The 25,835-nt window shown below is 57.8% G+C and overlaps 2 protein-coding genes and 2 non-coding genes across 8 annotated transcripts; 3 read left to right on the forward strand and 1 right to left on the reverse strand.

Annotated features, from left to right (window-relative positions):
- Positions 1–233: 233 nt before the first annotated feature.
- LOC122692700 (zinc finger protein 324A-like) lies at positions 234–16,533 on the forward strand. 3 transcript variants are annotated; one of them, XM_043900534.1, is made up of 4 exons: positions 234–327; positions 12,664–12,790; positions 13,097–13,213; positions 13,821–16,533. In XM_043900534.1, exons 2-4 carry the CDS (start codon positions 12,670–12,672, stop codon positions 15,212–15,214), a joined length of 1,632 nt encoding a protein of 543 aa, XP_043756469.1. In that variant the 5' UTR covers positions 234–327; positions 12,664–12,669; the 3' UTR covers positions 15,215–16,533. The 3 variants fall into 3 exon arrangements, with proteins under 3 accessions (XP_043756469.1, XP_043756468.1, XP_043756471.1); XM_043900533.1 differs by lacking the exon at positions 234–327 and adding an exon at positions 10,739–11,087; XM_043900536.1 differs by lacking the exons at positions 234–327; positions 13,097–13,213 and adding an exon at positions 10,739–11,087.
- On the reverse strand, positions 5,263–5,335 carry TRNAW-CCA. Its single transcript has one exon. It is a non-coding gene; the product is annotated as a tRNA-Trp (tRNA).
- On the forward strand, positions 11,645–11,774 carry LOC122692977. The gene has a single exon (XR_006340784.1). It is a non-coding gene; the product is annotated as a small nucleolar RNA SNORA30/SNORA37 family (small nucleolar RNA).
- A 1,987-nt stretch (positions 16,534–18,520) lies between the features above and the next one.
- On the forward strand, positions 18,521–25,296 carry ZNF446 (zinc finger protein 446). Of its 3 annotated transcripts, XM_043900545.1 has the most exons (7): positions 18,521–18,580; positions 19,814–20,181; positions 20,257–20,458; positions 20,731–20,861; positions 21,938–22,019; positions 22,141–22,239; positions 22,354–25,296. In XM_043900545.1, the coding sequence occupies exons 2-7, from the start codon at positions 19,840–19,842 to the stop codon at positions 22,737–22,739; spliced, it is 1,242 nt and encodes a 413-aa protein (XP_043756480.1). In that variant the 5' UTR covers positions 18,521–18,580; positions 19,814–19,839; the 3' UTR covers positions 22,740–25,296. The 3 variants fall into 3 exon arrangements, with proteins under 3 accessions (XP_043756480.1, XP_043756481.1, XP_043756482.1); XM_043900546.1 differs by lacking the exon at positions 18,521–18,580 and having other exon boundaries at positions 18,594–20,181; positions 22,144–22,239; XM_043900547.1 differs by lacking the exon at positions 18,521–18,580 and having other exon boundaries at positions 18,594–20,181; positions 20,767–20,861.
- The last annotated feature ends 539 nt before the right edge of the window (positions 25,297–25,835 follow it).

Consider the following 25,835-nt stretch of genomic DNA (forward strand, 5'->3'; position numbering starts at 1 on the left):
GTGGACGTCTATGACGCTTTTCCCTGAGCCTATCGCTGTGACGCCGAGTCGTTGCCTAGGTGATTAGGCAGGACGCACCGCATCACGGCTCACGCGACATGAACTACACTACCCAGAACTACCCTCGCCTTGCGTTTACACCAGTATTGACCAATGATAGCCTAGGAGATAGGCGTTTCCGGGACGGCCACACCTTGGAGGGCGGGACTTCCGTTCAGATTGTTGCTCTTCTGTCCTGCTACTCCGTCGGTCGCGGGCGGACGGACCTGGTTGTTGGACTGTGGCTGGTGTCCAGGGGGCTCCTCAGGCCCGCGGAAACGGGAATGGGTAGGTACGACAGCCTAGGAGGTCCCGAGTGTGCCCTGTATGTCCCGTGACCTCAGCAAACGTCCCGTCTCCCCTGGGCTCTTGTGTCCTCGGCTGTCGGGGGACCGCCCGGCGCGGGGGTTGTCCTGCGGGTAGTCCGTCAAGGCCCGTCTGTGCCCGTGGCCGACCGGGAGTCGTCGCCCTGTGTGTCGTGTCCACTTTACGGAGAAGGGCCCCAGGCTCAAAAGCCACCCGTTCCGAGGTCATTACCCAGCATGTTGCTGAACTGAGGGCATGATAAGCGAGCCGGGTGAAGTAGGGTCTCCTGGCCTCCACCTGGGTGGACTCCGAACCCCAGTGCCGCTAGTCCCCGACTGAACCCCAGGCCTCGGTGCTCAGGACACTGGGGCGTTCATAGGTGGCGGCCTGCATTTCAGAGTCCATTGTGATAAAATGAGGGTGCAGGCGGAGGGATGTGCATATGCGAAGACTCGGAGGTGAGACTGGCCTGGGAGCATTCGGGAAAGTTCTGCTGTCTCCACTGCGGGTAAGCGACAGTGTGAGCATGGGAGTCCTACCTCTGTTGACGGGCTTAGGATCCTAGGAGCCACAGATTTTCATTAGAAGATGGATGGCCATGATCTGAGTTAGGATTTTGAAACTGCGTAAACACAGAGTTGTGGTGAGGGCTGAAAGCAGGCAGCTTCAGGAGGATGCTGCTGCAAATGTTTCTCCGGTGACCTTTCGAGAATAGAAGTAGGAGAGGTGGGAGAAATAATCAGATTCCCGATACGTTTTTCAAAGTGGAGTCGGTTTTCCATGTACAAATGGAGAGTGAATGTAGTGGAGGATAAAGGACTATCCCAAGTGTTACAGATAAAAAATGAGATGGAGAGCGGAGGTTGGTAGGAGGAGTATGTTTGGCAGAAGAGTAGCAGTTGGATTATGTGGGAGTAGAGTCTAAGTTGTCTGGAGACCTCTAAGTGGACCTGACCCGCGTGCCCGTGAACAAACAGGAAAGTTCCATTTGGCCTCTTGATGTCTAGACTGCTCTGCCCTGGTGGCCTGGACCAGGGAATGTCCTGAGACGGGATTTTGGAAGGGAAGTCTCAGCTGTGGTTCCAGATGGGCCCTGAGATGAGTGTGGGATGTCCAGATGAAGGACCAGTAGCTGAGTGGAGGAGGTGGGTGCAGAGAAGAGAAACTGTCCAAACTCCGATGGATGTGGGGACAGTGCGCACCCAGGAGGAGGGCCCATGCCCTCAGAGGTGAAAGGGTGAGCAGGGGTGTCAGGGGACGGGCTTTTGGAGACCTAAGGGGAGGTGTGGGCAGGACAGAGACTGGGGGCCCAGGTCCAGCGCCCAGTGTTTAGATCACATTCTTGTGCCCCCTGCCTGGTGTTGCAGGACCCAGTGACTTTTGAGGACAAGAGTGTGTGCCTTTTTTGGGGAAGAAGTAGGTCTCCTTAGTGAGGCCAGTGAGGCCTCTGTTGAGGTGTGGTGCTGTCTTCACCAGGTCAGGCTGCCATGTTCTCCAGGAGAGGCGCTGCTGGCCCTCGTTCTGGCCGTGTCCTGCTGCTTCTCCTCCCAGACCACCGTGTAAGCAACCGCGCGCTGTTTGCCTTGGGATCTTGACAGCCATGGTCCAAGATCAAAAACATCACAGCCTGAGTAGCAGCAGATGGGTCACCTTGGTGGTTTTCTAGTCGTGTGGCCCAGTCCGGGCCTGTGACGTTTCCCTCCCTCTGTCACCTGTCCTCCGGCAGCGTGTCGGGGCTCCGCTTTGTTGCAATGTGCAGGCTTCTTGTTGTGGTGACTTCTGTGGTTGTGGACCACGGGCTATAGAGAGCAAGGGCTTCAGTAGTTGTGGTGCATGGGTTTAGTTGCCCCGAGACATAGGAGATCCTCCTGGACCAGGGATCGCACCCATGCTGCCTGCATTGGCAGGCATTCTCTCAACCACTGGACCAGCAGGGAAGCCTGGCAAGTTTATGTTTAACTCCTTGGAAGCTCCTGAACTGGTTTCCAAAGGGTCTGTGCCTTTTTATATTCCCAGCAGCACTGTAGGACTGATCCAGTTTTTCCACCTCTTGCCAACACCAAGACAACTTCGTGGTGTCATCCTAGTGGGTATGAAATGGTATCTCAATGGCTTTTTTAAAAATCATGGCAAAATATACACAAGATTTACCATTTTAACCATTTTTAAGTGTATGGTTTAGTGGCATTAAGTAAATTCAGTTGTGCTGCTTTAACCCTATACTTCTCCAGAACATTTTTATTATCTTGAACTGAAACTCTTTACCCCTGAAGCAGTCATCTCATTGGGCTTTTGATCTACATTTTTCTCATGAACAATGGTATTTTCAGGTGCGTGTTAACAGTCTGTTTATCTTCTTTGATGAAACGTCTATTCAGATCTTTTCCTTATTTCTAATTGGGTTGTCTTTTTATCTTTGAGCCATAAAGTTCTTCATAGATTCTGTGTTTAGAATCCATATGTAAGTATTTTCTAAGTATTTTTCCCTCAGTCTGTGGCTCATTTTTTTTAAACTTTTATTTTATTTATTTGTGTTTTTTATTAAAAAAAAAACACTTTTTATTTTTTATTGGGGTGTACCCAGTTAACAAACAATGTTGTGATAGTTTCAGTTGAACTGTGAAGGGACTCAGCCATACATATACATATCTCCCTTATCACCCCTGCCATACTCCCCTCCAATCCAGGCTGTGTGCTCATCTTTTAATTTTCTGAATGGTGTCTTTTTAAAAAAAAGATTTGTTTATTTGGCTGTGCTGGGTGTTCGTTGTGGCATGTGGGATCTAGTTCCCCGACCAGAGGTCAAACCCAGGCCCCCTGCATGGGGAGCGCAGAGTCTTAGTCAATGGGCCAGCAGGAAAGTCTCTTATTGGTGTTTTTTTTTTTTTTTCTAATGGTGTGTTTTAAAGAGCAAAATTTTACATTGTGATGTTAAATTTTATACTCGTTGTCTAATATATTAGTTTTTCTATTTATATATTGTCTTTGTGTCATACCTAAAAAATTCTTTGCCTAGCCAAAAGTCAAAAAGTTCTCCTTTGTTTTCTTCTATAAATTTTATAGTCTTAGCTCTTACATTTATGATCTTTTTCATAGCAACTTTTACGTATAGTTGAGATAAGGGTTTGGATTTATTTTTTTTGCCTGTGAATGTCTAGTTTTCCCAGAACCATTTGCTGAAAAGGCCATCTTTCCACGTTATACTTTTGTTGGAAATCAGTTAAGGGTATTTTGGTCTCTTAAATCTATTGATCTATATGTCTGTCCTTATGACAGGACCACACTGTCTTGATTACCTTGGCTTTATAGAAATTTTTGAAGTTTAGTAAGGAAAGTGCAACTTTGTTTCTTGGCATGATTGTTTTCCCTGTTGTATTCTGCATGTCTATGATTTTAGGGTCAGCTCGTTAGTTTCTGCTCAGAATGTCAGCTGTGGTTTTGATAGGGATTGCACACTCAGAACCAGTGGACCTGGGTTGTTTGTTCTGGCACCACCGGTGAAACATGGGTGTTCCATGAAGTGCACAGAGCCTGGCTGGGAAGGGTAACAGGCAGGGGAAAGGCTTCTCCCCAGGTGTGGGAGGCAGCGCTGTGAGGCCTCTCTGACCGCAGCTGACCACTCTGGTACAGGGAGCTGAGCCCACCCTTTGCTCTGAAGCCTGAGGCCCCAAGGCACACCTGACTGCAGCTCTGATAGCAAGCCCCCCTGCCGGCTGAAGGGAAGGGAAGGTCTGAGTTCAGGGGACAAACAGATGCCTCGGGATGCTGGGGAGAGCTCAGGGAGACAGTCCCCAAGCTTGGCTCACTGCATGCCTGCAGGAGTGTCCTGTGCCCAGCGCTCAGCTTCAGGTCGATGATGGGGAGGGAGTGGAGAGGTGTCCTGAGAGCGGCCGCAGCGTGCTGTGCAGCGATCCCTGGGCCCTGCGCCTTCCTGTCTAGGGATCCCTGGGCTCCTTGTTTGCCTTTTGTCCTGAGTCACAAATGATAGCCCAGAAGCCAACATTCTATATAGCTCTCTCCATGTATATAGAAAGAGTGGAGCTCGTACATACCTATCAACTTTGAAGTTTGGGGGGGAATAGTCTTGAACCTTTATAAAATCAAAAGGCTCCACGTAAAACATGGATTTCTCACTCCTCTTGGAAAAGCAGCAGATGAGACCACCAAATGTGGACCCCACCATCCCTGCCTCTGTTCTGGGCCCTGCCTCAGTGGAAACCAGCAGATGATGAGGGCAGGTGCCCCCAGGCTCACTTGCAGTGCCGCCTGTGCCCCTGAGATCTGGGCTGCAGACCTCTCAGCCCCAGGGCTCCTGCCTTGCAGTGATGGTCTTGCCGGGAGCAAGCCCAAGGAGGCCGAGGAGGCCGCCTGCCTGCAGACTGTCGTCCGACCAGGAGCAGCACGCTGCGGCTCACACCTGCTCTCAGGTGGCCTCTGCACCCGTTCTCAGGTCAAGGTGAGCCTGTGTGGCACCTCCCTGCCAAGCTGAGCCCTCTCTCACCCAGGGCTCTGCCAGCAAGTGTGGCAAACGTGACACACCACAGCCCTCCTGAGCTCAAACCCAGTGTGTCCACACCCATGTGGGATCTTAGTTGGCACACCAGGGCTGGAACCTGTGTCCCCTGCATGGAAGCATGGAGTATTAACAGCTGGTGTGTGTGTGTGTGTGGTGTGTGTGTGTGTGTGTGTGTGTGTGTGTATGCCACACTCTGTCATATCCAACTCTTTGCGACCTCAAGGACAGTAGCCTGAGAGAGTGTGTGTGTGTGTGTGTGTGTGTGTGTGTGTATGTGCATGCCACACTCTGTCATATCCAACTCTTTGCGACCTCAAGGACAGTAGCCTGAGGCCCCTCTGTCCAAAGGATTCTCCAGGCAAGAATACTGGTGTGGGTTGCCATTTGCTTCTCCAGGGGATCTTCCTGGACTAGGGATCGAACCCATGTCTCCTGCATTGGAGGCAGATGCTTTACCATCTGAGCCACCAGGGAAGCATTAGCTGCTGGACCACCAGGGTAAGTGTGTGTGTATGTGTGTGTGCATGCGTGTGCACTCCAGTCGAACCCACGTCTCTTACCTCTCTTGCATTGGCAGGTGGATTCTTTACCACTGGCGCCACCTGGGAAGCATTAACTGCTGGAACACCAGGGAAATCCCTAAACTTTATTTTTTTAACATGGACATTCTTTATTTCTGGCCAGTGCACCCTGTTCTTTTCCCTACTTTCTTCAGTTTAACTCTGAATTGGCAATAAGGAATTTAAGTCTGAATTTTGCAATAAGGAGTTCATGATCTGAGCCACAGTCAGTTCTCCATCTTGTTTTTGTTGACTGTATAGCGTCTCCATCTTCAGCTGCAAAGAATATAATCAATTTGATTTTGGTGTTGACCATCTGGTGATGTCCATGTGTAGAGTCCTCTCTCTTGTGTTGTTGTGTTATGACCAGTGTGTTCTCTTGGCAAAACTCTGTTAGCCTTTGCCCTGCTTTATTCTGTACTCCAAGGGCAAACTTGCCTGCTACTCCAGGTATCTCTTGACTTCCTACTTTGACTTCCTTCTATGCTATCTTTTTTAGTTAGCATAGAAATCAAGTTAAATCATATATAAGCAAGAATGACTTCCCTAGCCCTCAATATGTGAACATTTCTTCCTTTAACATCTACGAAAAGAAAAAGTGCGCTCATTCTTGATGTAACAAGTAGCCAAGTAGGCAATGCTTAATTTTTGTATAAGTATACTTATGGTAAGCAGGGCTTCCCAGGTGGCTCAGTGTAAAGAATCTGTGTGCAATGCAGGAGATGCTGGTCTGATCCCTGGGTTGGGAAGATCCCCTGGAGGATGGTATGGCAATCCACTCCAGTATTCTGGCCTGGAGAAACCCATGGACGGAGGAGCCTGGCGGGCCACAGTCCATAGGGTCGCAAAGAGTCCGACGCAACTGAAGTGACTGAGCATGCATGGTAAGCAGACTAAAGCACCATCCCCGCCAAAGATTTGGAGGACTTAATGTCCAGAACATGTTGTTATAGGGCAAGAGGGAACTACATTTAGACGGTAGGTGGAAATAAGGTTGATAATCACCTGACTTTGGGACATGGAGATCATTCTGGATTGTCTGAGGTTGGCAGGGTGGGAGGAAACCTCGTAATAACAAGGGTCCTTATAGTGGAAGAGGGAGGCATAGAGACGGAGAGAGATCAATTCAGAGTGATGTCATGTGAGGAAAACTCAAGTTGCCTTTGCTGGCTTTGAAGACAGAAAAAGCCAGGAACCAAGGAATACTGGCAGACCCTGGAGTCTGGAACAAGCAAGGAAACCCCTTTTCCCCCCAGAAGCAGCGCAGCCCTGCTGAGGCCTTGGTTTTAGAGCAGCTGACATGAGCATCAGACCTAGGACATTCTTAGATTTCTTTTTTTTTCATTCTTAGATTTAAAATATCTGTGTTGTGTTTTTCTGCTTTCAAGGGCTCATGTGATTATACTAGACTAACCCAGGCAATTCTGGATAATGTGTCCATCTATGGGCCACGTCAGGTAACATGTTAATAGGTTCCGAGCATTAGGGTGTGGACGTTCTTGGAGAGCCGTGGTTCTGCCTGCCATGCTGAACTCACATGGCTATTGCGTGTGCTCAGTCACTCAGTCGTGTCTGACTGCAACCCCATGGACTGCAGCCCTCCAGTCTCCTCTGTCCATGGGATTCTCCAGGTAAGACTACTGGGGTGGGTTGCCATCTCCTCCTCCCGGCTGTCTTCCCGACCCAGGGGTTGAACCCATGTCTCCTGCATCTCCTGTACTGCAGGTGGATTCTTTACTACTGAGCCATTGGGGAAGATTTCCAGATTCACATGGTATTAGATATCTTAAGATAAGTGCTGCGCCTTCCCTGGCAGTCCAGTGGTTAAAACTCTGCACTTCCACTGCAGGGGGTGTGGGTTCCATCCCTAGTTAGGGAGATAAGATTCCCTTCCCTCACGCCATGCAAGGCAGCCAAAAAATAAAATAAAACAGATGCAAAAATTATAAAATCAGAAGTTTCCACAAAGAAATCTGAAGGTCTAGCTCCTCCAGGAAGTACACACCCAACAGAAGATCCTGAAACTGTGTTTACCTTTCCCGCTTTCCTTTCTACGAAGCTGTGCCTCTGGGCCCCGAGCCTGGAAAGCCATGAAGGTTGTGACTGCTGAAGTCACCAGGAGCCCAGCCTGGGCAACAGGAGCCTCCCTGGCTTTTGCTGGTGGGGTGACAGCTCTCAGGAATGTGGCTCAGGAGACTGCAGGATTCAGGACAACTTCAGCTGCTCAGGGACCTTGAGCACGGTGTTAACAGATGCGAGTTTGGCCCCTGTAGGTCTCACGGCCTGTGCCCTTGCCTGCTGGGCTCTGGCGTACCCTGTTGTCTGTTCCCTGTGTCCTACCATTCCCCATCTACGTAGAGGGGACCGGCCCCTGTCAGCCTGGAGTGGTGATTAGAGGGATCTGGTTTTTCTGGCCTGGCACAGAAAGATGGCTCATCTCCAGCTGGTGGCCACGCTAAGATGCGCCTGGTTTGAGGGACCTGCTTCCTTATTCTCAGACAGCTGTACCCCTCAGATCCTGTGATTCCACCTCAGGTAAGCTCTGGGCACACAGGTGACTCTGAGATCCTGGCCACAGTGCTTTCCCTGGAGGGCTTGAAGTCACAAGACCTTTCGGACCACATGAGGACAGAGTGCCTCCCCCGCCCTCCCACTCTGTCCCCAGAGGCACATGGACATTGCTGTCACCACTGAGAATCTGATCCCTCAGCATCTTGGCAGTGACCCATTTCTGTTCTGCCTCCTGGGCCACAGCCGTGGCTCCAAGGTGATGTAACCCTTCCGGCTTTATTGTCACAGAATCTGGAGCATTCGGAAGGGAGTTGCCCCCGGGACATTCCAGTTGCCCCCAGCAGAGTGAGCCTGTCCAGGAATCCTCCCCCAGCACTGCCAGCAGACCCTCTGTGGGGCCTTTGGCCAGAGAGGGTCAGTTCGCAGCTCCCGTGCAGTTAGGGCCTAACAAGTTCCGACTCTTTGCCACCCCATGTCCATGGAATTTTTCAGGCAGAATACTAGAGTGGGTTGCCATTTCCTCCTCCAGGGGATCTTCCTAACCCAGGGATTGAAACAGTGCCTCCTGCATTGGCAGGCAGTTTCTTTACCACTGAGCCACCTGGGGAGCCCCATATCATGTCCCATAGCTATGTCTTTCTTTTAAAGGTTCTGTTTAAAAGAACCCCTCTGTCCTGTTTCAGAGGGACCAGCATGTGCAAAGGCTTGGAGGAGGGTATGCAGGACACCTGAAGTCCTTTACCACAAAGTCCCAAGGGGGAAGGATTCATGTTAGGCCTTTATCCTGGGGGGGATGGGGGTGGGGCAGGGGTTGGGGAGACATGATTGGACGAGTGACTAGATCTGACAAGACTCCATTTTGGGACTTCCCCAGTGGTCCAGTGGTTAACCGCCCGCCTTCTATTGTAGGGGATGCAAGTTTGATCCCTGGATGGGAAAATACGATCCCTCATGCTGAGATGCAAATAAGCCTGAGTGCCACAACTGCTGAGCCCACATGCTCTGGAGCCCGCAAGCCACAGGGAAGATCCCGTGTGCCTCAAATAAGACCTGACACTGCCAAATAAATACATTTTTAAAAAAGAGCATCCATTTGACATCCACATGGAGAAGGGAGAGGGACTGGGTGAAGGTCAGGGGAATGGGCCCTCTTGAGCCTCTACATGTGACACATTCCTGCCAGGCCCTTCAGTTCAGCTGCCCGTTCCTGGTCAGCAGAATCATGCTCCCCACCGAAGATGTCCACAGACTGCTAACCTGCCTGAGGGCTACCATGAGGCCTGGAGTGGAGGTGGGTTGCCATCTGTACCAGTGGGGTCAGGCTCACAGTCCAGGACCACCATGCGGACCCTGAAAGCTGGAGAGCCCACCCCAGTGACACATCTTCAAAGACACCTGGTTGTAGTAGGTAGAAGCCACGTGCCCGGGGACGTGGCGGGGAGCCTCCCGGTTCAGCCCCAGCCTCCATCAACACCAAAGGCAACTGAAGTGGGGGTACACGTAGAGCCCCTCACCAGTGCAGAGTAACCCCAGAGAAGCTACATGACACATCCACCAGCACCTTGACAGTGCTGAGGCCAATGGTAAAAGGTCAAAAAGTGGGCAGTGCCCCAATTCCTGATAATCTCACCCCTTTTCCCAAATAGTTGGAAAAACCCTTCCACTCGTTAAGTCTATGAAGTTGCCCAGCCCATAAAAACTAATCACCCCATGTTTTGGGGCCTCTCGCTTTCTGAGATGGCCCACACTGTGGAGTGTGTTTCTCCCATGGTTGTTCTGGCCTTTTGAGGCTGACTGAATTCTATCTATGGAATGTGTTTCTAAATAAATCTACTTCTTACCTATCATTTTTGTATCTCAGTGAATTCTTTCTGCGATGAGACATAAAGAACCTGAACTTCACTAAGTCTGGAGACCTGGTGTGTGATCTCAATTAAATGACCATGGGTTGGGACTTACTTGGCAGTCCAGTGGCTAAGACTCCGTGCTTTCACTGCACGGGGTGCAGGTTTGATCCCTGGTTGAAGGAATCCCTCGTGCCATGCCATTCAGCCAGGAAAACAGAAAAAGACCTTGTGTTCGAGTCCCAATATATGGGTTTAGACTGGGTTTGTAGTCCAGACACGTGGGTTCAAGGTGCACCTCAGATGAGACTTGAGTGTTCTTTGTGTACAAGAATGGCAGGAAACATGTTATGCCCAGATATACATTAGCTTTTCTTCAGTTTCAAGGTGAGCAAAATTTAAGTACAAATACTAATTGTAGTATTAAGGAAATCAGTCCTGAATATTCATTGGAAGGACTGATGCTGAAGCTGAAGCTCCAATACTTTGGCCATCTGATGCGAAAAACTGACTCACTGGAAAAGACCCTGATGCTGGGAAAGAGGGAAGGCAGGAGGAGAAGGGGACGACAGAGGATGAGATGGTTGGATGGCATCACCGACTCAGTGGACATGAGTTTGAGCAAGTTCCGGGAGATGGTGAAGGACAGGGAAGGACAGGCGTGCTGCAGTCCATGGGGTCTTAAAGAGTCGGACACGACTGAGCGCCAAAATGGATGCTATCTCTTGCATTACAAGGATTTACAAAGAATGTTAATAAAATAGACAGCTGGACGGCCGTCTACTCCACTTCCCAGCGTCCCTCGCGGTGACGCTTTGCCGTTGCCGTGGAGACAGGCGGGCCCCGCCCGCCGTGCCTGCAGACAGGCGGAAGCCACGCCTCCCCGGAGTCCCTGCGCGTGCCTCCGCAACGCGCCACGGGCCAATGAGAGCTCGCGAGATTGGACTTCCGGCGCCTGGGACTGTCACTTGGCTACCGGTGTCCGGCCACGCCGGTGACGGCCGGAGAGCGCAGCGTCGCGGCCGGCTTGGCTGGAGGGTCTTGTGACCCGAGGCGCGGGCAGCGAGGACGCGCGGGAGGAGACCCGAAGCGCGGGCGGCGGAGCCAGGAGGCCCACGGCTCGCAGCTGGTCTCAATTTCCCCGGGTGCCGCGTGGGCTGCCGCCGAGCCGCGCGCTCTCTGGTCTCCACGCAGCCCCAACGCGGCGCCCCTTGACGGACGGGGAGAGTAAGTCCCGCGTCTGGGCGTCCGCCCTTTCTGCAGGTTCCAATGGCGGCGGCGCCTGCGGCAGCGCAGCCCGACCAGGCGCAGGTGAGGAGCGAGAGCCCGGGCGCCCCACCCCACCTTGCCTCTTCCAGGGACCAGAGCCCCGAGCCGGGGAGGCACTTCACCTGATGTCTTCCCCTCGCGCTTCGTCCTAGGCCCTGGTGTTCCGGCCGGTTGGGCGTGCACGCGTGGGATCCCCACTTCTTGCAGCTAAGGGGGTGAGGTGTGGATAGAACTTCCGAGGGGACGGTGCCCCGTGTGCAAAAGCTGCGAGGGAAGCCTGAGTGTAGACGCTTCTGAAACTGAAACTGCGGGACCGGGAGAGGATATGTCCGAAAGGACAGGCCGAGGAGTTAAGACTATCCCAGGGCACTAGGAGACTGGACATGCTTTAAGTCACGAGTTTTTAGGTATCCCATCGTTTTCTGGATGGAGGGCAGCAGAGGGGGTGGCGCTTTGCAGGGAGCAGGCTGCGGCCAGAGTCCGGGCAGTGAAGACGAGAATTCTGTGTAGATACGCTGATGTAGCAAGTGGGATGTGCGTGCCCAGTGGAAGGGCCATTCTAAGGTTTTCCGCCGGAGCACCCAACAGGATGCAGGTGCCTAGCACTTTCACAGATCCTCCTTGGGCAGTGGGGCCGGGATTTGGGAGCTGGTCCTGAAATTGAAAACCCTTGATTACATCCTTGCCTTGGGACTGTGTCAGTGACAACTGTCACTCAGTGGGACAGAGCCGGGGAGAGGGGAAGGAGGTGCTGTACACCAAATTAGGCATTTGAAGGGAAAGTAGGTTTAAGGGGAAATTGGGAGGAATCTATGGTATCTTAAGAGTGGAGGTGTCACATGGATCTGGAATTGTAGCTGTCCAACGACAGTGTCCTGGTGTCCTGAGCAAGGCCGAGCTTGGGAATCAAACGTAGGAGGAGGGGATCTCATGGAGTCAGCCAGGGACAGGCATGGATACTTAGGGCTTTAGGGAGATGGAAATGGCTGGCAGTCCTGGGGCTCTAGGGGGAAGTCTGGCAGGTGGCTGAGGGAAAGGAGGCAGCAGCCGAGTGAGGAGGAAATAGAGGAGGTCTGACTGTGGAGGGAGGAGGGAAGTGGCTTCTGTGTGCCCGCCAGGTCCTTGGGATCTTGCCTGTGGTGACTGCAGGGGATCAGCCAGCCCTCTGGTTCAAAGAGCAGCCTGGAAATGCCGGGCGCATTCTGCATTCTGCAGGAGAGGCACACCTGCAGGGCTGGGCGTGTCCTGGGGGCTCTGCTGCTGTTGCTTGCAGTTACTTGTGCAGGAGCAGCGAGGGCACCTTTGGGGTGGGTGAGCATTTGCAAAGGCTGGAGAATGGGTGGGCATGAGGGGCTTCCCTTGGGGGTTCCTCTGGCTTCCTCATGTAGATGGCTGGGCGGGGTTAACAAGGCATCTACGGCCCCGATAAGGAAGGCCCCGGGTAAGGAAGGCGGAGGGGCTCAGCCAGGCGAGGGGCGTTCTACTTGCAGAGCCTCGTGGGGTGGGGGTTGGGGTGTGCAGGTAGCAGCTGAGAGACGTGTGCAGAGGGAGCCTTCAGGACAGAGAGCTTGGGTCACACAGCCGTAGCTTCATCGTGTCCACCTTCCGACTCTGGCAGGGTCTGATGGCCTTTGAGGACGTGGCTGTGCACTTCTCCCAGGAGGAGTGGGGACTCCTGGATACAGCCCAGAGGTCTCTGTACCGCCGGGTGATGCTGGAGAACTTCGCCCTCCTGGCCTCGCTGGGTAAGCTCTGGGTCCCCATGTGGAGCTTGGTTGTTGCCAGGCTGGGCTGCCAGCACTAACCTCTCATCACCTGGCAGCCTGGGAGCAGCCGCGTGCCCGCTGGCCGAGTGTCCCTGTTAGCTGTGGTGTCTCAGCACTCAGTCCCCTGCTGGTGCTGCCAACACTGTTTTCCTCGCTCGAGGGAGGAGGTGTGACCCTGCCCTGGGGTGTGCCCTAGGCCTCCTCATCCTCACAGAGGGTGCCGTCTGCGTCCGGCGAAGCCCCGGCCCCTCCGTCTGCCCCTCACTCGCCCGTCTTCTCCCGCAGGCCTGTCTGTGTCCCGGCCCCATGTGGTCACGCAGCTGGAGCGCGGCGAGGAGCCCTGGGTTCTCAGTGGGGTGGACGTGACCCTGCCCCGGGATGCCCAGAGGAGGCCCCGCCGCGGTGAGTGGGGCTCGGGGTGTGAGCTGAAGGCCAGCCTGTGAGCTGGCTTCGTCCGCCTCCCTTCCAGGACACGGTCCTCTCTGGCTTCCCGCCCGCCTGACTGTTCACCTTCAGCCTCTTCTAGAGGCTCCGACTTTGGCCGTCCTTGAGGGTGGCTCTGGGGCCGCCCCCAGGCTGTGGGGAGACCTGCCCAGAGTCCCACCCTCAGCCAGTGTGTGTGGCCTCAGACCCTCACGGTCTTTCCTCACTACCTCATCCGTGAGGCCATTTATTTAAGGGCACATGGTCTCTTGAGCACTTGCGGTGGCCAGCTCCATTCCAGGCCCTGGGTACACAGCCTTGCCCAGATCACTTCTGGTCTTGCCTTTGTGGGGCTGACCCTGCGGGGGAGAGGCAGTCAGTAGGTGCTAGGGCTCAGGCGGTCAGTACCAGAGTTGGTGAGTGTGAGGAGCAGAGCGGCCCGGGAAAACCCCACGGCCAGCTCCATGCCAGAAGGGAGTCAGGCCCCTGTTCCTCCCCCTCATCCACGCTGGGGTTGAGGGTCCCCTCGCCCACCTGCATGGCCCGCCCAGGATGACCCAGTCCTCCACCGTTTCTGTGCCTGCAGGTTCCCCTCCTCTGGCAGAGAACGGCAATGTTTCTGGAGAAGCCCCATTCCCGGGGGCTTTCAGGGATGGTTTCTCTCTGGCGCCCGCCAGGGTCCTCCCCACCACGGGTGCCTATGAGCGCAGGAAGATCCCGGAGGGTCGGCGCGGCATCTCCCCGTCTCGGGAGAGGAGACCCACTGGGGTATCTGTGATCTACTGGGAGAGGCTCCGGCTGGGGCCGGGCAGCGGCGATGCCAGTGTGAGCCTCCGGCTGACCTCTTCTCTGCGGCCGCCGCCTGGGGACAAGGCTCTCGCAGAGTGCCTCGTGCCCAGTCAGCCGTCTCGGGTGTCGGAGCGGCGGAAGCCCTGGGCCCGTGAGGCCCCCGGGGGAGCCTTCTCAAGCGCTCCCGGGGCTCCAGGAGCGCGAGGAATGGGCCCGGCCTGGCGCGGGCCGCCTGGCTGGACCGAGCTGGGTGAGGCACTGCAGCCCGGGCCCGGCCTCCTCTCCGGGGAGAAGCCCTTCGAGTGCAGGGCGTGCAGCAAGGTGTTCGTGAAGAGCTCCGACCTGCTCAAGCACCTGCGCACACACACCGGGGAGCGGCCTTACGAGTGTGCGCAGTGCGGCAAGGCCTTCAGCCAGACGTCGCACCTGACGCAGCACCAGCGCATCCACAGCGGGGAGACGCCCTACAGCTGCCCGGCCTGCGGGCAGGCCTTCCGGCACAGCTCGTCGTTGGTGCGGCACCAGCGCATCCACACGGCTGAGAAGGCCTTCCGCTGCGCCGAGTGCGGCAAGGCCTTCAGCCACCGCTCCAACCTCAGCCAGCACCGCAAGATCCACGCGGGCGGCCGGCCCTACGCGTGCGCGCGCTGCGGCCGCAGCTTCTGCCGCAACTCGCACCTCATCCAGCACGAGCGCACGCACACTGGCGAGAAGCCCTTCGCCTGTGCGCTTTGCGGGGCTGCCTTCAGCCAGGGCTCGTCGCTCTTCAAGCACCGGCGTGTGCACACGGGCGAGAAGCCCTTCGCCTGCGCGCAGTGCGGCCGCGCCTTCAGCCACAGCTCCAACCTGCGGCAGCACCGGCTGCTGCACACAGGCGAGCGGCCCTTCCGCTGCGCGGACTGCGGCAAGGCCTTCGCCAAAGGCGCCGTGCTGCTCAGCCACCGGCGCATCCACACGGGCGAGAAGCCCTTCGTGTGCGCGCACTGCGGCCGCGCCTTCCGCGAGCGCCCGGCCCTCTTCCACCACCAGAGGCTCCACACCGGCGAGAAGCCTGCGCGCCGGCCCCGAGCCGGCCCGCGCCCCCCGGCCAGGCCGCCTTCAGGGGCATCGCCCGAGGGCGCACTGGGGCGGGAGGCCGGGCGCCCCGCCACCTCGGGCCCAGCCACCATCCTGAGGACCACTGAGTCCTGAGGGCGCGGCCCGACCTTCCCCGGCCGGTGGTTGGGCCCTTCTGCGCATACAGGCCCGGTCCTCTGCAGAGGCCTCCACTCTGGAGGAGCTTGGCGCGGGCACTGGGGTTCCTCCTGCACCTGGTGACAAGATCTGCCGCTGGTTGGCCACAGCTCACCCCTCCAGCCTCAAGCGGTCTGGCTGCAGAAAGGACGGGGGAGGCTGGCAGGGTGCTGCCGGTTCATGCGTGTCTTCACTGGTACCAGAACAGGAGGTGCTGGGGGGTGTGGAGGTGGTCCGGAGACATTTCCGAGGTTCCCACCCAAACTGGAGGCTTTGTAGGGAACTGCTGCACCCCTGCCGTCAGAAGATCCCCCACCCCAGGCCTCAGTTCAGCCCGGGCTTCCTGGGAGCCGGCCCGTGGACAGGAGGCCTTGTGGGAGGCGGCTGTTGGCTTTAGGACCAGTGGCTGGGCTCTGAGCCTCAGCTCCCGCCTCCGGGGAAGAAAAAACATTGAGGCTGCAGACGGCAATCTGCAATCCCCGCAGGCTCCCGCCAGTCCCGCCTCTGCCTGAGGAGGTTTCTCCTGACAGCGCTGAGGGGCTGCTGTGGCTGGGGTCCCCACTCCCCAGAGGAGGCTGAGGCACAGAGAGCTCACCCTTTCACCCCACACTTAGCCTGCCAGCTTGGAGGGTGAAGCCTGCCTGACTCCTTGCACGAGGCCGACCCTCAGGACAGGGGAGTCCCCAGGGAGCTGGGGGAACAAGGTGCAGAGTGCCAGTTCCCTGGCTGTGCTTGTTCACTCATATTGTGGTCCTGGTTTAGCTCCTGCGTCCTGCCCTCCTTAAAGTCAGCGCCATCCGAGCCTCTCCAGCCCCACTGCCCTGATGGGAGGTGACCACAGCAACAGGTTCAGAGAAGGTGGGTGGGCCACTTGCTTCTGTGGGATCCAGTGCCATGTTCCTGCCTGTGCCTCCCTCATGGGGCAGAGGACTTGCCACCACGAGGCTGTGTGTGGTGCCCTCCTGAGACCCCTCCCCAGGGTGCCACAGCCCACACGGTAGGGACACTGAGGCAGACAAATGGGCTGGGGGCCCGGTTGGCTTCTTGTGGCCTTCCACCTGGGGCATCTCCACCCAGGGTCTCACCTCCAGGGAAGTTAATGGAGCATTTATTGGAGGGGGGAAAGACTAGAAGTTATGGCTTGGAGGTACGCTTTAAACTCTTGAACGGCACTGTGCAGGGCCGCAGCCTCAGCCTCTAGGTCGTGGTTCAGAAGGTTTTGATAAGACAGAGTCCAGAGAGACTCCCTAATAAAGGTTTCTTTTTAGAAACATGAACGGAGTTGGCCTGAAGTGGGTTTCATCTCAGTGTGATGCACACGTGTTGTCACACAGCTGCAGGGCCCTGGCTTCAGGCCTGGTCCCTGTGAGGGGCCACAGGGTAGAGGTGCAGCCTGTCTGTCCCCGGGGCAGCCGGGGACCCGGATGTGGTGGGGCTGCCTCACGCTGCAGCTCCGCTGGGAGATGAGCCCTTGTGGGTCCAGACCCTGGAATCTGAGGCTGTGGCCACGTGTGGTGACCCAGAAGGTTGACCACAGCCCAGTGGGTGCTCCAGCTCCATCACCTCAAGACCTCACAGGTGTGAGGTCAGAGACATGACACCACTAACTCTCCACCTGCTGGCAGGCTGCTGCCCCTGAAACCTCACTTGGAGGTAGGGAGAGGGGTCACACAGGGCCAGGCTCCCCAAGACTCCTCAGGGGCAGGTCCTCTGAGCCAGTGACCAGCCGTCTTGGGCCCAAACTCTTTGCCCTGGTCCTTGCCTTGGCCTGGCTATGTCTCATCTTCCCCTAGGCTGGCCTCCATGAGGGAGCCTTGAGCAGGTCACATCAGGGTCTGTTGGCGTGGCTGTGAGATGCAGGCAAACTCCACAGCTTACAAACTCTGTGGTAGGACCCTGTTGAGTATCAAACAGGTTCCCAGAGAATCAGTCACATGCAACCTTTGTTGCATCTCAGAAGAAGCTCCTGGAACCTGCTTTCCACCCTGAGCCCTGCTGAACCCTCAGGCTAGGCCTGGTGCCCTGTTCAGCCTCCTTCCTGCTTCACTGAACTTTTCTTGCCATGTGGTTGGCTCCTTCTACCCCAGTTCCTCCACCCTCCTTGAGTCCACCCTCCCAGTACCGAGGGGTGATCAGAGGCTCCAGCCCTGTTCCTGTAGGAACAGCCACCATAAGTACCCCCCTGCCCCCATGTCTTGGCCCCAGAGTTGTCCTCCAAACCTTTGTGGTCATGTTGGGCTGTGTCCTGCCAAGCTGACCGCTCTGCTTAACCCCGAATGTGTTATGACTAAGTTTTTGTGGACTTTCTGAGTCAAGATGATGGACTTACATGCATCTTACTCGGTCCAGAAACCCACTGAAACCACAAGGAGCGTTTGAAACACTAACCCTTGGGAATTTCCTGGCAGTCCAGTGGTTAGGACTCCAAGTTTCCATTGCTGGGGGCCCAGGGTTCGATCCCTAGTTGGGGAACTAGGACCCCACATTCTGCGTGGTGGGGCCAGTAAGTAAACAAAACACAAACCTGCAAGTAGGAGGATTGTGAAAGAGGAGGCAGTGGCATACGGAAGCCAGAAGTGGGTGGAAATTGAGGAGCTAGTACCGATTTGGGGAAAAGTCAAATACTGAGTTGGCGCTGGCGGACGTGCAGGGTGGTCCCACCAGGCTCACGCTGTAGAAATCCAGAAGGCTTGAAAACCAGCAGCCCTCTGGAAGGGTAGACCCCAAACAAACATGACTGAGGGAAAGCTCCCGAAGAGGCTGTTAGAGCTCCAGCTCTCTCCACATGGTAGATGATGGAAGAGACCTTTCTTTGCAGGACTGATCTAGCTGAAGGCACGTCTGAGAGTCTGAGGATATAGATTACGGGACAGTTTCCTCATTAGCAGATGGGTGCCTGCTGTCCTCGCACACCCGCAGGGCGCTCAGTGGTAGTCGAATGACGGACCCCAGCGTCACCCTCGCTGGAGAAATTCCTGGGGAAGGCGGAGAACGCCCATGGGTTAGGCCAGCCTTCCCGGCAGATCCCTGCTTCCTCCTGGGACCCGAAGAGGCGAGTCTCTGGGAAACTTCCGGCCGCCCGGGAGGGCAGGGCCACGCTCCGGCGGTCGCCTTGGAAATAGCGGGAGGGGGGCCGCTGTGCTCCCGCGGTTACCAGGGCGACCGCCGGCGCCCAGAAGGAGGCTGCAGGGAGAGCGCCCGGGCGGAGCGCCAGCCTGATTGGCTGAGAGGTCACGCCCCGCCCCACCTCACCCCTCGGCCAATAGGCACCGGCCTGATGTGCGCATGCGCAAGGCCCGGAGGTCCCGTCCATCTCTGCAGTTGGTGAGTCCTCCGGGGCGGGTGCAAAGGGAGAGCGGCTGCAGGGACGGGGCGGGAGCCCACCGAAGCCCGCGGCGCCGCAGATGCCGCTCGGAGGAACGGGTCGCCCCTCAGCCGTGCGAGGACTCCGAGAAAGTGCACCTGCTCCGAGGCCGCGCCTGTGCTCACGTGCTGAGGCTCATGGGAAACGTAGTCCGACGGGAGGGGGCGGGGCCTCGGAGCAGACGCGTGATTGGCCAGGGCGGTGTCGCCGGGGCAACGCGCAAGGGGCGGGCCGATGGGGGCCAGCGGAAGGGCGGGGCCTTGGAGCTGATGCGTGATTGGCCAGGGCCGCGTCGCCGGGGCAACGCGCGAGGGGCGGGCCGATGGGGGGGGCCAGCGGAAGGGCGCGGGGCCCCTCACCGCAGGGGCTCGTGGTGGCGGAGTGAGCGCCGGTAGGCGCGGCGCACGGGCTCTCCCGCCGCCGCCCGAAGTGCGCGGGGCGCCCCTCCCCCGAGCCATCTTCTGGCTCCTCCTCTGTCTGGGGCACCATCCCTTCCTCCCGGAGGACTCCCGTCTCCCCTTCGTCTCTGGAAGGCCAGCTGTGGGGGTCGGGCCCGGTTCAGCCTGTCAGACAGGCCCCCCTTGTGGGCGCGTCTCCCTGCGGGCCCTCAGGGCCAGGACACGGTTGCCCGCGGAGCGCCCCACACAGCCCTAGGCTCTGTTTTGCTTGGCTTCCGCCTTTCACAAGTACGGTCCACACGGTGTGAGTCACGCACAGCTGTCCCGTGTCAGCGAGCACGGTGTCTCGGGGTCCACGTCGGCCCCTGCCTCGGCCGTGGCGCAGGCCAGCCCCTCGGGGTGCCCCTCTTGAGTCAACGTGACCTTGAGATGGAGGGGACGGGCAGCCTGTTCTCACCCTGGCTCCCCCTCTCTCAGCTCCTCGGCTGACCCTGGAAGCCTGGGGTAATTCCCCTGGCCTTGCGTTCAGCATCATCTCCTAGCTGTTTCCTGGAAGCTCCATCCGACTCCAAGTGGTTCACAAGGCTTCCTTCTGCTCTTAGTTCCAGCTCTTGTGACCTCTCCTTCCATGAAACTTTCCCCAGTTTAGCTTCGAGCATCCCCACACCAGGGCCCTCTCTGCCCAGACATCAGCATCACCACCGCCACCACCCCCCCGGCTGGGGCTGTCTGCACGCAGCTGCCTCACCTTGACTGTGGCTGTGTGGCTGGCAGCCTGACTCCTCTTTCCTGCAGGTGGCTCCAAGAAGATTCCCCACACAATGCCATCCCCACTGGGTCCCCCTAGTCTACCCTCTCTGGACCCTGAGGCCACCCCAGAGGATCCCGAGATGGCACGCCAGCACTTCCGGGGCTTCTGCTACCAAGAGGTGGCCGGTCCCCGGGCGGCCCTGGCCCGGCTGCAGTTTCTGTGCCGCCAATGGCTACGGCCTGAGGCGCACTCCAAGGAGCAGATACTGGACCTGCTGGTGCTGGAGCAGTTCCTGGGGGCTCTGCCCCCCGAGATCCAGGCCTGGGTGCGAGGCCAGCAGCCAGGCAGCCCTGAGGAGGCCGTTGTCCTGGTCGAAGACCTGCAGCGTGACCCTGGGCAGCTGCTGGGCTGGGTGAGTGTGGTGGTGGTGGCTTCTCTGAGGGACAGAATAAAACTAGTGCCCCAATGACCCTCCCCCCCACCTCAGATTACAGCACATGTCCTGCAGCAAGCTGTGCTCCCAGCCACGAAGAAGACAGAGGAGTTGGTTGGGGGTGTCCACCCCTCAGGGACAGTGGAGCTCCTCAGGGTAGCCTCTGGGGAGGGGCCAAAGGATGCCCAGATGGAGGGCAATGCCCAGCTCAGCTGCAGTGTGAAGGAGGAGCCTGATGGCTACGTACAGGAGACAGGTGAGGTGCGGGTGCACCAGGGCTGGGGCCCCTTGAGAGTGCAAGGGGGGAGTCCAGGAGAGGCTGTGTGGAGACTGGGGGCTCCTGGATCGGGTCTGGCGTCCTCAGCTGGGAGGCAGGCCCCACAAGGACTGGGTCCCCTGGAGGCTGGAGGGAAGGGCTGGCTGCCTGCCTGCTGTGTGCCTGGCACACAAAGAGCACGCCTTCCTGCTGCCAGAGGAGGGCCCAGGCTACAGCATCAACGCCAGCTCCTTGCCTGCCCTGGCTCGCAGGAGCAGCCCCTGACCCCTGCCTGCCTGGCTTCCTAGCATCCTCCAGCCCCCCACCTCCAGCCCAGTCCTGCAAGGAGCATGTCGAACAACAGGAACCGACATCTGCACCCTTCCAGCCACCCCGGCTTCAGGTGAGCAGCTCCCGGTTGGCAAGTGCAGCCCCGCTGCAGGAAGAGGGTGTCCTCAGGGGCTGCTCTCTGTCCTGCCAGTTGTCCAGGCTCCTTGGTCAGTGCTTCTTGTCCTTATTGCTGCCCCAAAGTGGAGTTGGTATCAGGGTACCCCTGGCAGGGTCTGGGGGACAGAACAGTGCTTGGAATGAATTCTGGTTTCAGGGAACTGGGAACCTGGTTTAGAGTGATGGGAACTGGCAGAGGTGGGATTCGCACTTACAGATGTGAGACAGAGGTTGGCAGGAGTCCTGAGCCAGCACCCAGTGTGAACCCTCATGTGCTTGTGCGGAAGGGACAGGGTCCCCAGTGTGGCAGGAAAGCCTGAGTGCCACCCAGCAGTCTGGCCTCCCTTGCACACCCAAGGTCAGAATGGAGACACTCTTGCCAGGAAATGGCCCGGGCCCTTCCTCCAAGGCCAGTCAGCCCTCAGCTACAGCCAGCTGGGCGTGGAAGCCCCTGTCACCTGGAGGGCTTGGGTCCTGAGTGCAGGCATCAGGGTCTTGTCCTTTCCCAGTGACACTGTTCCTAACCCACTCCACACTGAGAAGCTCCCGAGGACCCAGCCGCATCCTGAAAGCCTGGTTGCTTCAACAACAGTTGGCCCGGCTGTGTCTGGAGGTGCGAGGCAGTGCCTGCCCTCTGACGCCCCAGTCTCCCTGCAAGTTTGCTGAGGCTCTGGGCACTTCCCCTGAGGATCTCTGTTACCCTTGAAACCAGAAGCAGGGGAGAGGTGGTTGGGGTCCCCGCCATCCCCTAGCCTTTTGCTCCATGCAGCACACGCAGTCCCAGGGCCATCCAGGGGTCCTCAGCTTCCTTCTGCATGGCCAGAACCTGGGGTGGGGCAGCTGAGGGTGACTGGTGAGCCAAGAGGCAGCTCCCTTCCCAGGCCTGCATCCGCAGCGCTTACTTGTTCCCATCTCAGCAGGTGAGGCTTAGGTAATCTGCCACCCCTCAGGGGACCAGCAAGGCTCTGGCCGGGATTGGCCTGGTGGGTGCAGAGTAGACAGTTCTGTGGGTGATGGGTTGTGTCCCTGCAGGAGTGGGGGCTCCTGGAGCCGTCCCAGAAGGAGCTGTACTGGGACGCGATGCTGGAGAAGTACGGCTCGGTGGTCTCCCTGGGTGAGGCCCCCTCTCCTCCTCCTGGCCCTTGGGCGCACCTTGCCTCCCAGCGCTTCCCAAGGCCGCCCCCCCCGCCCCTCATTCGTGCGAACCCCTCACCTGATGGGCCCCCAACCTCAAGCAGGGTTGCCGCACCCCCTGCCTGAGTCGCGTGAGAAGTCGCAGCCGGAGGCCCTGAGCACCGGATCCAGATCCGAGGGGCGGAGAAACCTCCGACCGGGTAAGTGGCCTCTCGAGCAGGGGCGGGGTGGAGGATGGGGGCGGGCGGGGTGCCCAGGCGCCCCGGCTGGACAGCGCTGGGTCCCCAGGTGACCTGGCCTCCTCTGCTCCCCAGGAGATGAGAGCGAGGGCCAGCCCGGCGGCCCCGAGGCCCCGCTGCCGCCGCCGCCGCCGCCGCCAAGGAGCAAGCCCTACACGTGCGCTCAGTGTGGCGGCGCCTTCGACTGGAAGTCAGTGTTCGTCATCCACCGTCGTGCGCACGCCAGCGGCCCGGGCACCGAGAAGCCGCCGGCCGGCCCGCCCCCGCGCGCGCTCCCGGGCCCGCGCGGCTACGCCTGCGAGGAGTGCGGCCACAGTTTCAGCTGGAAGTCCCAGCTGGTCATCCACCGCAAGGGCCATGCCAGCCAGCGGCGCCACCTCTGCGCCGACTGCGGCCACAGCTTCGACTGGAAGTCCCAGCTGGTCATCCACCGCAAGAGCCACCGGCCCGAGGCCCCGTGAGCGCTGGAAGGGTGGCCTCCCTGTCCAGGCACCGGCGTGGCCTGGAGACCTGGAGGCTGCCCAGGACCCTGGAGCAGGTCAGAGTCCCAGGGGGCCCCCTGCCCCGCTCAGTCTGCCGCCGGAGCTAATGCTCCCTGTCTCCTGCCCAGCTTTCTGAGAGGCCTGGCTGGGCTCCAGGCTTCCGCCAGCCCAGTGCCACCAGGGGACTTGCAAGCTCCCACCGGTGACCTCGTGTGGGCTCCCCCGACCTCTGGGACCACTTGGCTTGGTCACCAGGCCCCTCCCGCTCCTCCTGCAGAAGCTGGGCCCATGGTCTGAGTGTGGACGGGCCAGGAAGCCCAGGAAAGCATGGCCCACTTCCGTCTGCAGCCAGCTGCAAAGCTGAAGTTTATCCACTGTGCATTTTAGAGTTTTAACAGATTCCAGTTTTAAATTGGACAAGTTTCTGCAGAAGAATCGTGATATCTGGTCTCTGCTGGTCGGATCAGAGCACCTGCCCTCCCGCCCAGCCCCTGGAGCTGCTGAGCAGCCGGCCCCTGAGCCGGGCCAGCGTCCAGCCTGCCCGCTCCTTGGCTGCACTCCCCACTGCTGGCGTTGTTGTCCCTGCCTGAGTGGATGTGAAGGGAACTTCTCTCCAAGGATTTCTGGACAAGGATGGGCTCCAAGAACAGATGTCACTTAGGCCTGCAGGCCAGCGGCTCAGGGCTGTGTCCCCACAGCCTGCACAGTGGGCCACCCCTGGTGGCCCATCTGGGTCCTGGGCAGTCGTTTAGGTCTTGGCTAGTGTCCTGTGGTACTTTTCTACTGCTGCGATGGCTTGACACAACACGTGTATCCTCTTGGGACTCTGGATTGGGTCTCTCTGGGCCCAATCACGGTGTCAGCAGGGCTGGTTCCTCCTGAAGTCTCTAAGGGGGAATCCACTGTAAGGGTTTTTCTGGCTTGTAGAGGCTGCTGCGCCCTTTGATTTGTGGCCCTTCGCTACATCGGCAGCGCTTGCCGTGGATAGTGAGGTCCCATACTGCCTCCTCCTTGTAAGGCCCTTGGGGCTGCATCCAGAGTCTCTGGTAACCATGGTGATCCTCGTCTCAGGGTTGCACGTCTTCCACGTCCATCCACCTTCCTGCTCTCATCTGCGCAAGCCCTTTGCGTGTGAGGTGACATTCACGGATCCAGGGGTTAGGACGTGGACGTCTTGGGGGCTGTTACTTGGTGCACTTCGGTCTCCATTCTGCTCTAAAAAGAGCATTTCGTGGGAGGTGATTTCAGGGAAACACATGCACCCAAGGATTGAGCCCCCCGCAGCCTCGGGCACATGCAGGGGTCGCAGGAGGGTGTTGAGTGCTGCAGTAACCATCCTTACTGGGCAAGGTGGGGGACACATGGACGGGGTTGGGGAAGCTTACTGCAGCCTGAAACGGAGGGAGAAGCCTTCACGCCGGGGACCCACCTCCTCCATGTCCAGTCTTCTGGGACCTTTGAGCGGTTGACCATACTCAGGCCCGGGGAAGAACGGCCAGGCTGGAGGTGGAACTGGGCACCAGTGATCTCGTTACTGCATCCAAGCTTGTGCTGCTCGCTGCATGACAGGCCGGTGAATCGAGAGCCTAAGTGGTTAGGGCAAGGAGTAGCGCCTGTATTCAAAAAGCCAGCAAACTGAGACAATGGAGACGTGTGCCCCAGAGAACCATCTTGTCTGAGTTAAAATCCAGGCTGCTCTTACACTGAAAGGGGAGGAAGTCAAGTCAAACATTTCCTGGTTCAGAGGAGATGTGTTCATTTCCTCCTCCCTGTAGACACTCATAGGTGGGTGTGGTCAGGAGGTCTCCTGTGAGCTAAAGGAAGGAATTTTAGCTTAAATGCTCACTACCTGGGAGTCAGGGCTCCCAGAGGTGGGCTATTATGTCTAATTTAAGCTTAGAGGCAGCATTCCTCTAGTGACTGACTCAGGTGACAGAATTCAAAGGTTCTTCCTCATTATAACACAATCTGGCTGGCAGCCAGCGGTGAGGTCTGTGCTGGGGTCATGGAGGAAGGTGTCAGGCCAGGGCCCAGCCACACAGATGGTGAGGGGCGGGCGGGGGTGGGCGGGCAGCCTTCTTGGGAGATTTTTCATATTTAAAAGTAGTTTCTGTTCACTTAGAAAAGTCTGAAATATACCCGAGGACAAAGAAGCTCACGAAAGTGGTCGCGGATGCCACTGTTTTTCTCGGTGTTCACACAGGGGTGGGGTTTTATAGCCGGTTAAGTCTCTGCATGTTGTTCTGAGCCCTGCTCTTCCCGCCCACCTCCCTGTGTTACTAAAAATGCGACGTGTCATGATGCCTGGGTGGAGATTCCACTTCCTGGGTTTCCACCAGGCCCCGACAGTTCCTCCCCCGCAGCTCCCGGTGCCGTGAGGACACACCTGAGCAGACTCTCTGTGGGCAACCTGTGTGTTTCCTCAAAACAGGCTCCTGCAGAGTGGGAGTGGCAAGTTTTCCCGAGCGTGGGATTTCTGTTCTTGTTTTTTTCCTTTTCTTCTTGTTTTAAGAAATAGATTACAGTTCTGAGGTCAGGAGGCGGGCACAGTCTCATTGCGCTAAAGTCCAGGTCCTGCTTTCCTTCTCTGATCTCTGGGAGAACCGTTGCTACACTTTTCCACCCTAGAGGTGGCCTGCGTGCCGCGCTCACCGCCCTTCCCCAAACCTTCTAGGTTGGCAGTGGCCACTCAGCGCTCGCGGGGGCTTGCCCGAGCTCTCCTCTGCCCTCCTTTTCCACCTCTTATGGACCCTCGTGATGACGCTGGGCCCACCTGCATCATCCTGAACAGTCCCCCGTCTGAGGGTCAGCTGGTGGGGTAAGGGGCTTTTAAATTCTCCGCGGACTCATCAGCGTCTTCCAGACACGTGGGCCCCGCCCGCCTTCCCTCGGGATGGAAGGGCACCCAGCAGCGGAGACTCCAGAACGTCGTGGACTCGCTTTTCCAACCCTCCTTTTCCACCCTGCAGGCAGAGCTCAGGAGCCCTGTGTCTCCACGAACAGCAGGCAGGCTCTGCCCCACCCACATGCTCGGGTGTGTGGCGTCTCCGGGGGAGCTGTGTGTGTGTCGCCCTG

Source organism: Cervus elaphus, chromosome 4 (genome assembly GCF_910594005.1).
Source record: "Cervus elaphus chromosome 4, mCerEla1.1, whole genome shotgun sequence".
Classification (NCBI taxonomy): Eukaryota; Metazoa; Chordata; class Mammalia; order Artiodactyla; family Cervidae; genus Cervus; species Cervus elaphus.

What these genes read in the sequence shown, in the direction of transcription:
- LOC122692700 (XM_043900533.1), top strand. Translation starts at nt 11,046, where the DNA reads ATGGCGGCGGCGCCTGCGGCAGCGCAGCCCGACCAGGCGCAG. An exon ending in CGCCCTCCTGGCCTCGCTGG is followed by an intron (nt 12,791 to 13,096) that starts GTAAGCTCTGGG and finishes CTTCTCCCGCAG; the next exon opens with GCCTGTCTGTGTCCCGGCCC. An exon ending in CCAGAGGAGGCCCCGCCGCG is followed by an intron (nt 13,214 to 13,820) that starts GTGAGTGGGGCT and finishes CTGTGCCTGCAG; the next exon opens with GTTCCCCTCCTCTGGCAGAG.
- ZNF446 (XM_043900545.1), top strand. Translation starts at nt 19,840, where the DNA reads ATGCCATCCCCACTGGGTCCCCCTAGTCTACCCTCTCTGGACCCTGAG. An exon ending in TCCAGCCACCCCGGCTTCAG is followed by an intron (nt 20,862 to 21,937) that starts GTGAGCAGCTCC and finishes GTGTCCCTGCAG; the next exon opens with GAGTGGGGGCTCCTGGAGCC. An exon ending in GCGGAGAAACCTCCGACCGG is followed by an intron (nt 22,240 to 22,353) that starts GTAAGTGGCCTC and finishes TCTGCTCCCCAG; the next exon opens with GAGATGAGAGCGAGGGCCAG.